The sequence below is a fragment of the Columba livia genome, chromosome 1, assembly GCF_036013475.1.
Source record: "Columba livia isolate bColLiv1 breed racing homer chromosome 1, bColLiv1.pat.W.v2, whole genome shotgun sequence".
Classification (NCBI taxonomy): domain Eukaryota; kingdom Metazoa; phylum Chordata; class Aves; order Columbiformes; family Columbidae; genus Columba; species Columba livia.
In genome coordinates this window covers 128,196,915-128,212,408 of record NC_088602.1, presented here as the reverse complement: position 1 = coordinate 128,212,408, position 15,494 = coordinate 128,196,915, and the positions used below count along the sequence as shown (strand labels likewise).

General features: G+C 45.6%; 1 protein-coding gene and 1 long non-coding RNA gene across 27 annotated transcripts in view; one reads left to right on the top strand and one right to left on the bottom strand.

The window, feature by feature from the left end:
* Positions 1-13,542, top strand: part of ZNF384 (zinc finger protein 384) — a 28,757-nt gene extending 15,215 nt beyond the window's left edge. For 20 of the 26 annotated variants that reach the window (XM_065050002.1, XM_065050007.1, XM_065049997.1 and 17 more), the window contains 5 exons: positions 2,938-3,162; positions 3,819-4,001; positions 4,828-4,906; positions 5,744-5,902; positions 6,065-13,542. In XM_065050002.1, coding sequence (XP_064906074.1) covers positions 2,938-3,162; positions 3,819-4,001; positions 4,828-4,906; positions 5,744-5,902; positions 6,065-6,340 — 922 coding nt within the window. In that variant the 3' untranslated portion in view covers positions 6,341-13,542. The remainder of the gene's footprint in view (positions 1-2,937; positions 3,163-3,818; positions 4,002-4,827; positions 4,907-5,743; positions 5,903-6,064) is intronic. The other 6 variants (XM_065050019.1, XM_065050020.1, XM_065050022.1 and 3 more) reach the window with 1 other exon arrangement.
* Positions 13,543-13,853: 311 nt separating this feature from the next.
* On the bottom strand, positions 13,854-15,494 carry LOC135578316 (uncharacterized). Its single transcript, XR_010469811.1, has 2 exons — positions 15,282-15,494; positions 13,854-15,193 (listed from the first exon to the last, which is right to left on the bottom strand). It is a non-coding gene; the product is annotated as an uncharacterized LOC135578316 (long non-coding RNA).

Sequence of the window (15,494 nt, the reverse complement as noted above, 5' to 3'; positions counted from 1 at the left end):
CTTCCATTCTTATGCAAGTGCTGGAGAGGTTTTGAAATACCTTCTTTATAACTTTATTTTGGAAAGGAAAAGGATGTTCAGTCTGTTTCTCTTCATTAAAGTTTATTCTAGGGAATTTCTGACCTGAAGGCAGATACCTGACAAAGCAAACAAGCAAAGGAAAGTTGCGGGGGGGAGTTATGGAAAATAAAGTAGATGGCTTTTTGGCAGTACGTATTTAATGCATGGGACCACTTAGACTTGATGACATAGTAAAGTTCATGAATTTTTCAAAACAGAATAGACTGCTTAAAATATAGTCATGTGCATGGCACAGAAGAGATTGGTGCCCACCATTGTGTTTAAACAAGAGCAAAGCTTTTAGAAAGGTATTACTTTCAGAAAGGTAGTTGGATTTTCAAAATACTGATTGTAAGGGCCAAGTGATTGAGACCGTATTATGGCCTCCAAGCGTTGTTCCTAAGATGCATTAAGTTCTTTCCAATGATGAGAATATTTCCTCTTATATTTTTTTTGCATTTCTACTGTCAATTATTATTTTTCATTACACCTTTCTTTGCTTGTAAAACAAGCCCCTAGTAATTGATATTTTTCTCCCTACATAGATTTATATGGGTATTGACCAAGCTGTCTTTTAAGGTCTTCTCCAAACCTAAATAGAGTGGACTCAGCAAATCTTTACTGTGAAGCCAATTTTCCATATGCTGTCATTCTTTAAGCTCGCTGAACTTGACTGCGTTTTTCAATGATTGTTGATTACGTGGACTTCAGAGTTAGACACGCTGTTGCAAGAATAGTCACACCATTCCTGTTTACAAAAAAATGATACCTGTTATTCCCCTTTTTTTTGTTAGCCGTATTAGCACAGCATCACACCAGGAGCTTGTTCTCAGTTGAATGGTTCCTTATAAGAGGACTGATACTGTGGAACAGTTTAACTGAGAGTAATGGACGTAAGCATTTGCTGAGAAGAAGCTTGATAAAAGTCACGCATGGCATTGTGCCATAATTGCTTGTATTAGCAGGGCACTGGACTTAGCAACTCAGAGATATTTTTCAGTTCAATATTCACCTCAAAGTTCTTTCTAGTGTTGCTGCTTTAATGGATATAATCCTCGTCCTGTAAGTGTGACTTGATAACTGCAAAATGCATATTGTGTATTCAAGTCTAGCTTTAAACATGTCAGAAAATCTAGAACAAACTGCACAAGTGTTTGGAGATAATTTGGTTTATAAACCAAGAGCTACTTTAAAAAAAATATGACTGATGTTCCCTTTTACTCCTCATATCTCTAATAGACCTAGGGGTAAGTGACCATATAGCTTCTGTTAGTTGGTACCAGAAGGGAATGTTGTGTGTGTGAGGGGGGATTTATGTAAGGATGTGTTTAGCTTACGTGTTCTGTTAGGGCTTGCAATTAAAGTGGACTAAGAGAAAGATTAAGGTAAGAAACGTGGGAACAACTGTTAGAGATAATAATGAATGTGAAAGAACAGTGATGGAGAAGAAAAAAATGTTACGGAAGGTGTGTGGTGTAGTGCTTGCTGGGGAGGCATTGCTGCCAGTTAAATGGCTTAAAATCAAGCTGTGGCTTGGAAGAACTTGTGGAAGTTAAGGTAGGTGCTGGATAAATATTGCCAACATTACATACGCTAATCAGGCTGCACACTTCATAAAGCTTCTGGCTCCATTGTCAAGAGTCACAATAGTAGATGTAATGAAGTATCCTCCTGGGAGGACATGGATATGGGGAAGAGCAGGATCAGCTCTCTGTGGCACTGCAGAGACTTATGTCACTGAGCGGTTTTGTAAACACTTGTAAAACTTAAGGAAATTCCCAGACAAAAACGTAAGTCTACCTAGTATGAAAGTTGAATTCATGTTGGCCAGTCTTCTTCTGGGTGGCATTTTTTCTCTCAGTGCAAATTCTGTTTTATTTAATTGAAAAGTCTGCAAATGGAAAAAACTAAGTCAGAGAAACCTTAACTCTGCCCCTTGGCTGGCACACATTTGAAAATAAAAACAGCCCCTCTCTGTCAAATTTTCAACCACAAAAGCTTTTACCATCTTGAATTGTATAACAGTGCAAGCTTCTCTTAACAGCCTGGTGTCACGATGGAGGAACAGTTTTTAACAACAGCAACCGTAGCAGATAGATGCCAACTGCTTCTTCCTGTTTGAAGAGTCTGTCTGTTACCAAGTATGTTTCTGAACATTATGGGAACAGATAGGTCCAAACTCATAGATAAAACATTTTGCATCACATATATAAGGTGGAAAAGATGGAAGCCCATTAGACCAGTGAAATATCACATTTGATATCCATAATATCTTGGTGAGGCCCACTAGGAAAGCAGCACTGCTGTTATTTTCAGCATTTTGTATTCTACGTGCTCAAGTGCTTTCTGCAAAAATGGGAGTAGAGTTAAATAGGTTTGGTCATAACTGCTTTTGCAGACTTTGCAGCACATGGATTTAACTTTTATTATGAAGATGAACCTTAACCTGGGACTTCCAGGTTTTCCAGCATTTTTTTGACTGAAATAAATCATAGATGAACAAAGTGGTTTTTGTCTGGGAATTATTAGAATTATTCCTGTCTCCTTCAGATTGCTGTTGGAAAATTTCCAAAGTGCTGCCCTGTCTCCCCTGTAAGCCTAATAAATTAACATCTTTGATTCTTCTAAGACCTTTACTTGTCTGGCTGCAAGGTCTCCTTTGGTCTCTTCTGCCAGTGTCTAGCTTAAGTTTGTCCCCCTGGGACTCGAGTACTCGCAGCCAAGCACAATGTCCCAGGTAAAACCTCCCTAGAACCACATAGTGAGAAAACATCCCTTCTTCACTCACTGTGGAAGACCACATCCAGTTAGAGATGATACCTCTTGGGGCTTGTCCCCCTCGTGTGACACTGTCTCTTCCCCTCGCCCCGGTCCCAGGTGCCGGATGTGTTCGCTGACCTTCTACTCCAAGTCGGAGATGCAGATCCACTCCAAGTCCCACACGGAGACAAAGCCACACAAGTGTCCTCACTGCTCCAAGAGCTTCGCCAACAGCTCCTACCTGGCCCAGCACATTCGCATCCACTCAGGGGCCAAGCCCTACACGTGCAGCTACTGCCAGAAGGCCTTCCGCCAGCTCTCCCACCTGCAGCAGCACACACGGTAAGGGCCAGCGGAGGCTGGGGGCCCTCCGCGCTGCATGTTGCCGTCATCCCAGCATGCTGTCAGCACCCTTGGTGAGCGACTGCCTGGGGAGACCTTGCTGTTTTCCGCAGGCTGGTCAGGTCTCGTAGACGACAAGCTGGCAGTGGTGGTATCCGACACGTTGAGACTTGTCACTTTGCTGTGAAGGGGCTGGGTGTGCACAGGGGTTAGTGTTGCTCACCCTAAGGGTGTCTGCGATGGAGTGATGCTTTCTGACAGAAGGTAGGGCTGGTTGTGTCAGAGTGAGAGTAGAGTGGGCGTAGGAGGACTGTTCCCCGTCACCCCAGCGTAGTTCTGCCAAACGTCTCAGTCCGGGCTTGCAGCCCCCCCTGCTATTTCAGCCGTGGGCTTCCCACACACAGCTCTGCCAATGCCCCTCAGTCCAAACTCTATAGTTCCTCTCTCTGGATCCTCCCCCGGTGCGGACAGACCATGGTCTCTTGAATCCAAGGGGAGCACGGTTTGAGACTTGAGCAAGCTCATGCCCTGTTTGGAGTTACCTCCATGTAGCAGATAGCGTGGTGCTGTCCCACCCCCTTTGTGCCCTCATTCCATCAGCACTAGCCAGATGGCGGTCGTGTCCAACTGCTGCTGCTCCTCCTCCTCTTCGGCAGGATCCACTCCAAGCTCCACACGGCGATTGTCAAGCCGCACAAGTGTCCTCACTGCTCCAAGAGCTTCGCCAACACATCCTACCTGGCCCAGCACCTCCGCATCCACTCGGGGGCCAAGCCCTACACCTGCCGCTACTGCCAGAAGGCCTTCCGCCAGCTCTCCCACCTGCAGCAGCACACACGGTAAGGGCCAGAGGAGGCTGGGGGCCTGGCCCTGGCCCCCCCACGCTGCCGGCATGCACCCTGTGGAGCACGCGCGCCAAGCATGCGGGGGGCGGGCGGGGGATGCGGCCGGCTGCACCCACAGAAGGAGGTGGCTCACCAGAGTGGACGGAGTGGAGGCTGCGCAGGAGACACTGACCGCGTCAGGGCTGAGGTGGGCACGTGCTGTCCCCGGGGATCCTTTGGTCTTGCACCGCGGGGGGCACAGAGAGAGAGAGCGATAGAGAGAGAGGCATTGGCCATAGGGGATCCCAGCCTGGCACCACGGGGGTTGGACTGAGTGTGTGGAAGCTTCTGCTGGCATTGCAGGGGGACAGGGACAGATGCGTGCTGTAGGTGATCTCAGCCTGACAAGGTAGAAGGAAAAGTGTGTGAGTGCCTATCCTGAGAAGGAACAGAGCTGTTTTCTTGATGCTGTGGAAGCGGAACAGATTTCTCTTGGTCATATGGGACTCCTGAGCTTGGAGCAGGAAGCCTGGACCTCCAGACCCCTTCCCATCCCATTTTCAGGTGGCCCACATGCTGAGCTGGTCAGGCTTTCATAGGCTCTTGCTCCTCAGTCCTAGTCACTCTCTGAAAGCTGCCTGACCACCTGTCTTCTCTAACTTCTAGCTGGACACAGGAGCTGGGCAGAGCTCTCTTTGTCCACATAGAACAGCATCTGGAGGCAACATCCCCTTCCCTGCTCTCCTAAGTGGCTGTGAGATTTGATTGCAGCATCAGGCCCTGGCAGTCTGCTCTGCCTGCCTGTTCACTGCCTCCCGTTTGTGCTCTTCCTCCTTAACAGTATCCACACCGGGGACCGACCCTACAAATGCGCTCACCCTGGGTGTGAAAAGGCTTTCACCCAGCTTTCCAACCTGCAGGTAAGGGGCTGGGCTTGTCCTCCTCTCCAGTGGCATTGGCAAACATGGCTATCAAGTGGGAGGGGAGACTACTTGTGAAGGAACATAGGAAAGCTGTTGAAGCCCTGGGCAGGGGGTGATTCCTGGCTTTTTGTGGCACTAGTGACCCAAAGAAGTCACGTAAATAATTGCATCATGTAAAATTGTAAACTTGATTTGAAAGGAGTAAGATTTTGGTAAAGTTCCTTCCATCTGTTCTGCAGACTTTTCTAACTTAGCTGGGGCAAGACATTTGCTAAATGTCACGCAGAATAAAATCTGGGTATCTGATTTTGTTTCTTTTACAATGAAGTGGAGGGTATAAGAGTAGGGATTTAGGAAAGCAGAGGTGATGTGACCTGTTGGAGTATCCTGGAGGGGGGGAATTTTAGGGCCCCAAAGGGCAAAGAGCTGTAAATGCCTACAAGCACTTGAAGCAGATCCTGCCCTGAAGGGCAGTGACAGATGCAGGGAGAAAATGTATAGTGAGGCAGAAGAGGAGAGGAGAGAAGAAGAAAAAGCTAAGACAGAAATCTGAGTTGCATGGAGACTAAGAAGATGGGGGTTGTGGAGAGTTAGGAGACTCTGCTCTTCAGAAGCCTAAGAAAAAAGGGCTTCTGTGGGGAAGGTGGGATGGGCTGGAGGGAGAACTCTGCCCCTGTGCTAGGAACCAAGCATACCTCCTTCAGCAGATGGGGGCCTGGGGAGCTTGGGGCCTGGCTGAAAGGGGTGTCAGAGGGAAAGTCTTCTCCAGTATTAATACTTGCTTCCTTCCCTGCGCTTGCTTTCTCTTTCCTCCACCCCGCTGCCACCTCCCAGTCCCACAGACGGCAGCACAACAAAGACAAACCTTTCAAGTGCCACAACTGCCACCGCGCATACACGGATGCTGCCTCGTTGGAGGTACACCTGGCTACGCACACAGTGAAACACGCCAAGGTCTACACCTGCTCCATCTGCAGCCGGGCCTACACCTCGGTGAGTGTTTGCTGTTCTTGGGGGGTAGCATAAGTGGACACAGTTCTTAGAGAGTAGCTCCTTCAGGTCCCATGGGAGCAGCCCCCTGAGCTGTCATGTTCCTCCCCATTGGCTTTGGCATTTGCATTGTCCCCTCCTCTCACGCCATTCTTCCTGTTGCAGGAGACGTACCTGATGAAGCACATGCGGAAACACAACATCCCTGACCCACAGCAGCAAGTGGTTCAGGCGCAAGCCCAGGCCTCCCAGCAGCAGCAGCACTTCCAGCCGCAGGGTGGGGGGGCAGCAGGAGGCCCTTCTGGAGACACTAACCAACCCAACCCTCCCCCCCAGTGCTCCTTTGACCTGACTCCTTACAAGACTTCAGAGCATCACAAGGACATCTGCCTCACTGTCAGCACCAGCACCATCCAAGTGGAGCACCTCTCCAGCTCCTAGAGAGACCTCAACCCAGGGAGCAGAAAGCCTCTTGTGCATAGCCTGCGCCCAGGGGCACCGCTTGTGCAGCGGCCCCTCCTTGTGCAACAGTCTCTGGCCTCTCCTCCTGCAACAGCCTCTTCTGGCCATGTAACCCTGTTCATGGCAGCCCTTTGAACAACAGCCTGTCTCAAGGGGGTGTTCCTTCTGTGCAACAGCCTGCCTGGTAGGAGGATGCTTCCTTGTGCAAGAGCCCCTTTCCTGTGCTGGGATCACTTCCTCATGCAAGAGCCCCTCCTTTCAAACCCAAAGAAAGGCCCCTGTTTTGCCTTCTCTCTCACTGTAGAATGCGTATGAAAGGGGGGTGCGTGTTGAGACATGCATGGTGGATGGGATGGAGAGACGGTCCTTGTATGTACAGGGGCTCGGACACATGTTTTCAGCAGGCCACAGAAGGATGTGGCAGGGTTCACAGCTGGATGGGGTTCTTTGAGGATTTCCTTGAGTGTCTAAGAGAGAAATACCCATTCCCGTCCCTCCTGCTCATGAGAGGGAGGAGGGGTCGCTCGTCCTGCCCCAAGGACTGGATGGGAGAAACCTCCTTCTCCCCAGTGGAAGGTGAGACTGGTGCTGGGGAGGGAGAGGTGAGGCATGTTCCCTGGGCCGGACAGGTGCCTGCACTGCCCGAGGGCAGTGGAGTATTGCACTCTTTCTCCTCCCCTGGTGGAGAGCAATAGAGAGGAGTCTGTCTGAACTGGCTGCTGCCTCTCTCTCCCAGCTGTCTGAGCAGCACGATGGCCAAGGCCCTGTAGGAATGTGGGTTCCTGCTCATTGCTCTTCCTGCCCATTATGGATGATGTCCTAGCAGCTTGTACTCCTCCTCCTCTCCTTCCCGCTTCCCCCCACCTCCTCAGAAAAGCCTGCAGGCATCAACAACAAACCAAAAAGCAACTGGAGGGAGGGTAAGAGACTGCCAAAATAATCATCGCCCTTCTCTCTACTCCCTTTCCTGAAAGGCGGAACAACAGCAGTTTTGACTATCGCACGCCTGTCCTGCCCCCGGTTTCCCAAAGGGAAGGAGGAGGAGGAGGAATAGACCCGTCTTTTCAAGGAGCCAGCAGGAGGCAGGGAAAGGCTAGCTTCTCCTGCTTGCCTCCCCTCAGAGCGCTCTCCTGGCTCCCTCTTGCCAAGGCGGGCTGGACTCACATGGCAGTGGTGGCCTCTTCTGGACCCTGGTCGTGGGAGAGAATCCCTAAAAGGTGGACAGCGGAGAGAAGGGGATGCCAGTCCCCGCAGAGAGACCAATCTAATGAGAAGGGGGAGCCAACGAGAATAAACTGAAGGCCCCTTGAATTTATATATATATATATATATATAAATATCTATTCCCCACCCCTGGCCCGCTCTGTCCTTGCTGTAACTGTTTCTATCTCTGTGTTTATAAAACGCATTATCCTGGCGAATTTTTATTTTCAATCTTTGTTTGTTCTTCCCTTTCTCTTCGTCTTCAATTCTCCTTCCCTATTTTTTTAAAATGGTCCACATGACTACTAGTCTTGTGTGTCACTTGTTAGTTTCTTTGGCTAATGGAGGCTGACTCGGAAGAGAATGAGAAGGCAAGGGAAAAAGCATGTGTTGTTGGGATTTAAAATCATTCACCCACCCAAAGCCTATAGCAATCCCATACAGACTTCTGTATGAACAAACAATAGGGGCTTCTTTTTTTTTTTTTTTTTAACTACCTTGTATAGAAATAAATTGGTGTGAAAGGCTCCTTGAAGGTGCTGCTGCGAGCACCCTGCCCATGCCGTGTGTTCCTTCCCCCTGCACCAGACCACTGCACGAGCAACTTGCTGCCCTGAGTCCCAGGCAGCTGTGCGGGTGGACGTGAGGGTGGCACGTTCCTGCCTTCGGGCAGCCTTGTGGTGGGCACAAGGAGAGCGAGGAACTCTGCCTGCTGCCCTCTGCACCTCTAGAGCCTCTGGCAGAAACCTCTTCCTCTGTGTTTAGTCACCAGGGTTGGCTGCAAACGGTTGGAGTGTTTTGTACATCCATAGGTTAGGCTGGAAGAGCTGTCTGATTTGACTCCTGCATTTCACAGGTGACATTTCAACCCATTTATTCTGTATTGAGCCCCAAGAAGTAATGTGTATTTGAAGTATGTGTTGACAAAATGCATTGGCTCAATTTTGAGGCACTGAGACAGAGAATTCCTTCCATTGGTATCCTGCTGCCAGGGCTTTGTGTTCTCACTGTTTAAATATTTAAGCCCAATTTCTTCTTTGGATCTGTTTGGCTTTGGCTTCCAGTTACTAGTTCTGGATATGTCCATCCTGCTGATTCAGAGAGCCTTAGAGCACTGTGGGACTTTTTCCCCTGGACTGGTATTTAAACACTCTAATACCACTTCTCAGTCCACTTTTTGACAAGTTAATAGATGGGACTCCTTAAATCTTCCACTGTAAGGGATTTCTTCCAGCCCATGAATTATTCTTGTCTCTTCTTTCTACATCTCGTCAAATTTTTCAGTATCTTGTAAAAGTGTTCATTTTGGAATTGAGTGTTCAAGCCCCGGTGCCATGGACAATGTCCCCTGCCCTTTGCCTTAAGTCTGCAGAGGATTGCATTTGCCCTTTTCTCTCAGCGTTACACGGGAGTTCACATGAGCTGCTTGTCTGGTGTGACCCCAAGACCATCTGAAGTCTCAGCTTTCCGTGATAGTGTTCCCCCCTTTTTACAGGTGTGGTCCGAGTCCTTATTTCCTTGATATGTAACGTGAGGCTGTATTGAAATCCAGTTGGTGTGAATGGACCTGGTTTACTAGTGGACCAGGTTACTCATCACTTTCTCAGTTTTGTCACCCACAAACTGTATCAGTTGTTATGTTTTACTTTTGGATCCAGGTTGCAAATGCTATATTGCATCTGACCTACACTAACTTGAAAAGCATCATTCAGTGCAGCTTTTTATTAGCTTTGAGACTTGCAGGCTAGGCATGTCTTAATCCTCTTAGTATGTGATTATGTACAGTAAACCTTTTTGACTTACGGTGCTAGGTCAATGCCTTACAAAAATTCAAGTATGTTGCACCTATGCAGTCCCCTTCGTTAAACCAAATCTATAATTATGTCATCTAAAAATGAAATTAAGGTTGGTTTTTTCTTTTCTTTTTTCTACAAAATCTATATTTCATAAAATCTTGGGATTATTTGTTTTATTTTTCATTCATTGATTCTTCATCTCAGCAACTTTTCAATAATTTTGATATTGAGTCATTTCACTTGCCTTTTGGGAATACTGTCATGAATGTCTTAAGGCATTTATCTAATATCCCAAGTTTAATTAAAATCTGAATCAATGGGCTAGAGAGCTTGTTAGTGAACTCTTTTAGGACTCCTGTTTCTTTCCTGACTTAAAAATGCACATCCCTACTAGATGTTGTCTAATCTCCTACTTTGACACTAAGGTACTGGTAGAAGTTGGTATTTTCGTACGACTAGCACATCCTGTTTCTTTCTGAATATGAAACTGGAAGTGTTTGACTGATATCCGCTGTTCTGTGTCACTACCATTTTCACCATTTTTATCTAGCATGGATCAGTACTATTAGTAAGTTTACTTTTTTTTATTTTTTATTTAAAGGAATGAAAGATTCAAAATCCCTTTCCTGTAGTTTTGCTAGCCACAAAGCTTTCCTTACCAGTTTGTTATATAATGTCTAATTTATACTGTCTGGCTTTCCCCTTTTCTGTGTGTTATGTTTCAGAGGTTTTTTTAATTGTTTCTTCTTGCCCACACACTTTCTCACTGACCCCAGGATGAGCTTTTACCAAAAGTTTTCCTCTTTTTTGATTGTGGAATTAGAGCGCTTTTTTGCCACATAGTATTTTTTTCTTACAGCAGTTTCATTCACGTTTTTCTACCGTATTTATTTTTTCTCGTGGACAGTTGGGTTTATTGTTTTGCTCACCTTTGAAATTAGCACAGACTCAGCACAGGTTTATTATTGTTTGTGGCTCTCCTTTGCATGTCCATATTCCATGTGAAGAGGGCAAAATTGCCAGTTTCACTCAAGTTATTGTCTTGTATGCAACACCGTGAAGTCTGAAAAATTGACTTCTTTTGGGTGCAGCCTCTTGTATTAAGAAAGCTACAGTTTTAAAAGTTGGAAAGATGTTTTGCCAACTGGTTGAATTCCCAGGGGAATGTCTCCCAAGTTGCAATTTCTTGCAGTGGTTTTTCATTTTATGTGTTTGAGATGCTTGAAATGGCCTTTCCTGGTCACTGGTTTGATGTGTTGTTTTCTAATGTCTGCTACCGTTCCCTTTCTTGGAATCTGTTACCTAGCATGGGGATCCATGTAGATTTAAGGCTGTACAATTCCTGTGATACCAGTTATTTCAAAGGTATTCTTGCTTGTATTTGTGCAGTTTGCTGCTGCTATTGTAGCTTTTACTGTCACTGAGGAAGAAGCTCATGATTTTTACTAAGGAACTTTCCCATCGAGCTTCAGAAATGCCACTTTATCCCAGGTCTCTTTTGTTTCCTCACCAATGAGAATTTATTATTTCTCTGTTTACTCAGAGACCTGTTGCTGGTGAAGAAATAATTGTGAAGATACCTTACTTTCATTATCTTTGTCACTTATTTGAGTTTGGATTAGGTCTTCCTCTTTGTAGTCCTGAGGCTGTTTAACATACTCAGGGTGCTTCATGTGTTTTAAAAACTATAGTTGATACCTGTGAGATGCAAAATGTAACATCTATAGAAAATTCTTCCCTATTGAGATGAAGCCTCAGGTTCGTCAGTCTGCAGCTTTTCAGCCTTGTGCACTCAAGCCAACAATGGTTCAATTATCTAATTCCCATTCACAAGAGTGGAAGATTCTCTAACAAGATCCCATGGTCCTTCCACTCCTGAATTCTTTGACCCTGCATTTTTTTGTGATGCCAATCCGTTTGTTTCTGTACATCTGTACCCAAGAAGACTTGTCAATGACTCTGGAGTTCTGTATTAGGTTGCATCTTGTATCTTTTCTGGAAGGTGGTAGCACTTTTTGTCCTTTACTGAACCAGTTGTGTTCTTAACTGGATTTTGCAAATTATTGTTGCTTTAAAAGGAAACATCATGTAGGCTGGAAACCATTTAGAAGTCACCCACAAACCGTAACTGAATCTTGGCCATGACTAATGATAGTATTGCTGAAATCTTCAAGAAAGATTGAAGACTTTCATAATTTAAAGCCTTATGGTTGACCAACCATGTCCCTTATTAGAGTTTCTTGTTGGTTATCACTGCCATTAAAACTGCCATTCTATTTTAATACTTTTTTTCTTTAATCCGTAGGGTCTTGTTATGCCTTTGTTCATTACATTAAGGTCTTCTGCTATAAGAAGTCCTTTTTCTTTGTAGTGAATTACAGGCCATGATCAAGTCACTGGACTCATCTTTCCAAACAGCTAAATTAAATAGAGCTGGTTTTGGTATCTCACACTAAGGCTTGGCTCCATCATGTAGTACCCACTTATTGCCTTTCGTCTTCCTTTATGAATGACCAGGCTGTATTGTGTTCAGTTTTAAGTCTTGCTACTTCAGGCGTAGATGGTTATCTTGAGCCAACCAGCTTACAGTGCCATAAAGGGATATGTAGTTCTTCATGTTAAAACAAATAGCATTATGTTTCTTTTCTTAGCTGAGTGCAACCCATATCAATTACACTGTAATTTTGCCAAATCAGTGTTAGGTTAACTGGCTTACAGCAACCTGGATGATCCCGGTTACTTTTCAGAGACTTTCTACGTATTTGCTTGTCTTCTGGAACACATTCAGAACTCCAAAGTTGTTTGGAAAAGAAAGCCCATTACTTCCATCTGCTCGCCAGATAATTCTTTTAAGATTATTGATTGTGAGTTTCTAGCTATGCAACTTCTAGGACGCTTTATTTAATGGTTAGAATTAAACATCTTCTTAAATCCCATTGGCAATAGCTAATATTTCATTACTTCACCATTTGTCTACATCATCCAACCTTCTTCCTAATATAGAATATAATTATGAGATTCTGCCTGTCTTCTATATTTTTATTGATTATTTTATCATCTTTATATCAACTAAAGAATATATATCATGTTTAGGATTTTTTTCTAATATTTAGCAGGTAATGTACCCGAAAGCTGCCCAAGTTTACTAGTGCAGTTTCAGAACATAGAATGAAATTGCTCTGTACGTTTCCCTAACTACAAGATAGGTACCTGTTCATTCGTCATTTCAGGTACAACAGATTAAATTTGTGTGCATGGTTTCTTGTTTCTGTATAGTAGAACACCAAAGTACTAGAGAGATGTAGTAACTTGGTCCAACAAACATTTCAATTTCATGTAGTGTCTATGTAATGAATGGAAAAAAAAAAAAAAACTGCAAGAAAAGAAATCATGACACCAAAGAACTAGAGTCTATGCCTAGTTTTGCTGTTGAATTAGGATATGTTTTTGTAATGCGGACACAGTTATAATCTGGGCCCTTTGGCATCTTCTTTCATTTTTGAAGCTGATTAACCACCTTGGGGGCATGTGCTGCAGATCAATGGTTTGATGTTTGTGAACATGAAGTGTGAGTACATCTAGTCTTCTCCTGAAGAGAAGGAAATGCAGAGCAGGGACCTCTGAACCAGGGATGTTGAATGTGGTACCTCTACAGCAAAAAGGGAACCAGACAAGACCCTGAAGCTGCAGGCTGCCTGCTGGGATATGCATAAGGATTCCTCTCATGCACTGGCCTTCACCCTGCGGTCCTTGGACAACATCTGAGAGGTCTGTAAGGTAACTGAAAAGCTGGAGGCTTAAATTTGGAATGCAGGTGTTTACATTTCCAAGGGGAAATACACAGACATCTGTAGATCAATAAAAGTTGAGAACCACTGCTCTAGACTACTTCAGCAGGCCGTTTAGCTTCGCTTTGTGTAGGCCTGGGCAGTACACCTGCTTATCAGTCGGGTCCTTCATCTAACCAGGAGGTATTTACTGGTCTACCAGGGTGTCATTGAAGTAGGAAACTCTGGGGTGGGGGGTGGTGTGTGATAACCACTGGCATACAATAGTTACCTGCTTGTCAATTTAGGAGGCTGTGTGGGGGGTAGACGTAAATAGTCATGTTCTAGCTGGGGAAGCATCTTCCTGTACAGTCATCGGTGTCCATGCTAGAACTTTCACTTGCAGAAGTGTTTACTCTAAAAAATATCACGCCTCTCACCAAACAAGTATTGTGATAACACTCCATCTGCAGGTGAGGGTGTTTCTGGAATCCTGGGCAATGCACTTCTCCATGAACCTCAGTGCCTCAGCTTTCTAAAGAAAGCAAAATTAGAGAGACAGCAAACTTCTAGACTCAGAGCTTGGAAACTAGCTTTTGCTGGATTGGAAGAGTTTCTGCTGCCATGAGACCACACAGGCAGGCAAAACTGCCCCTCCCCTTCGTTTTCCAGCTTCATGGTGGCAGTTAGTGAAGTTACATTTGTACACTTTACTGAGGTTTACCATTTAGATTTTAGGCAAGTGTCTCTTTATTTCCTTGTTTTTTGTATCAGCAGTGGCAACAAGGCCAGAGGGAGCTTGTATTAGTATTTCCATTTTAGTGGTCTAGTATTTTCACATCTCTCCAGCCTTGGCTTGGATGACAAGATCGGATTCCCAGGTGGTCTCTTAACCAAACTGGTGATGTCTAAGAATGCCTGTTTCTTAACATCAGCTCCATTCAGCCTGGTATCTCCAAGCAGGATGCATTTGGGGGATTCTGGTTTAGTACTGTGACAGGGTATAGGGAGGAGATTTTTTTTTTTAATAGCCACATCCTTCTTAATTAGGAATGTGGGGAAATTTATACAAGAATTTTGAAGTACTTCAAAACCAAAGTGAGGCTTAACAATAACATTCCGCTAACTGAAGCCAGCTGCTTCACATGGAAACTGAAAAGAATAGGAAATGTTTTGAATAATTAAAAATATGACATGAATAACTTAAGTGACTGTAGGACTAGAAAACACTGCATCTTCAGAACACAGTGGATCTCTAAAGTAACAATAGTGTAACAGCAAGATGGTTGATAGTTCAAACAGCTGCAATTCATTTTATAAGAGCCTCTCAGTCTTGCTTTGTAGGCTTCTGGAAGACTTAATCCCATTATATCCATATAAATAAAGGCATGGTGCTTTGGAAGATCTTTGGGAGGAAAGAGAAGCAACAAGTTTGGTCATTTTTTATAGCCAGAAGCTAGCAACAGCCAGTCCTGAGCAATGACTGAGTCAGGAAAAAGAGCGGGCAGGAGAAAGGCAGATGAAACAGAACATCGGCCAAACAAACCCAGTGCCTCCTGAACGGCAGAGGATGCTAAATTAACGCTCACCTCTTGAAACAACAATCCCAAGTGTTGCAGACTCTTAGGGACCACAAGAAATAAGATTGTCTAAGTCACTTTGTAATCGTGTGTGTGACCTCGCCCTCTTGACCTAGCACAGTACCGCAGCACCTCATGTGCGATGGCGAGCGAAGGACAGGCCAGAACAGGTTCCTGAGCTCCGCAGCGAGATCTCCCGCCTAGAAACGACTTGCGGTGCGTGGTCATGAAAGGGGTCTGGCAAGATGGAGAAAGAACAGCGTGGTTCCAATTTTAATGTAATTTCATTGGTTTCTTGGTGTGTTAGGTATGTTAAGTCTGTACCACAATGACTTTGCAGAAGAGACGGTCTCTGTCTGTAACAGGGCAGCAGCTGTTCATCGCAGGCGAGTTACACGCTGACTGGAAAGCCACAGCGCTGTGACAACCTCACAACACTTCCTCACTCCGGTTATTCAGCAGGAGTGCCCATCCGGGCTGTTCAACCTTATCCGAAGCCAGGAGATATCTCTGTAGCCCCCAAAAACACCAGCCCCTTTCTTCTGGCGCGGAGGTGAGGGCAGCAGGTATTTACCCTAGAGGAGACGGATCAAGGCAGCCCCGGTCTCCAGCGGCGCCGCTCCCTGAGCCTCCTTCTCTCCACAACCAGCAGCGGAGCGGCCCTGGCCGCCCCGCAAGGCCGCGTCCCTCCGGCACGCCCGGCGGAGCCCCGTCTTCCGCCTCCCAGTGCCTACGGAAACGGGGCAGCCCCGCGGAGCCCAAAATGGCGGCGAGAGCGGAAGCGCGC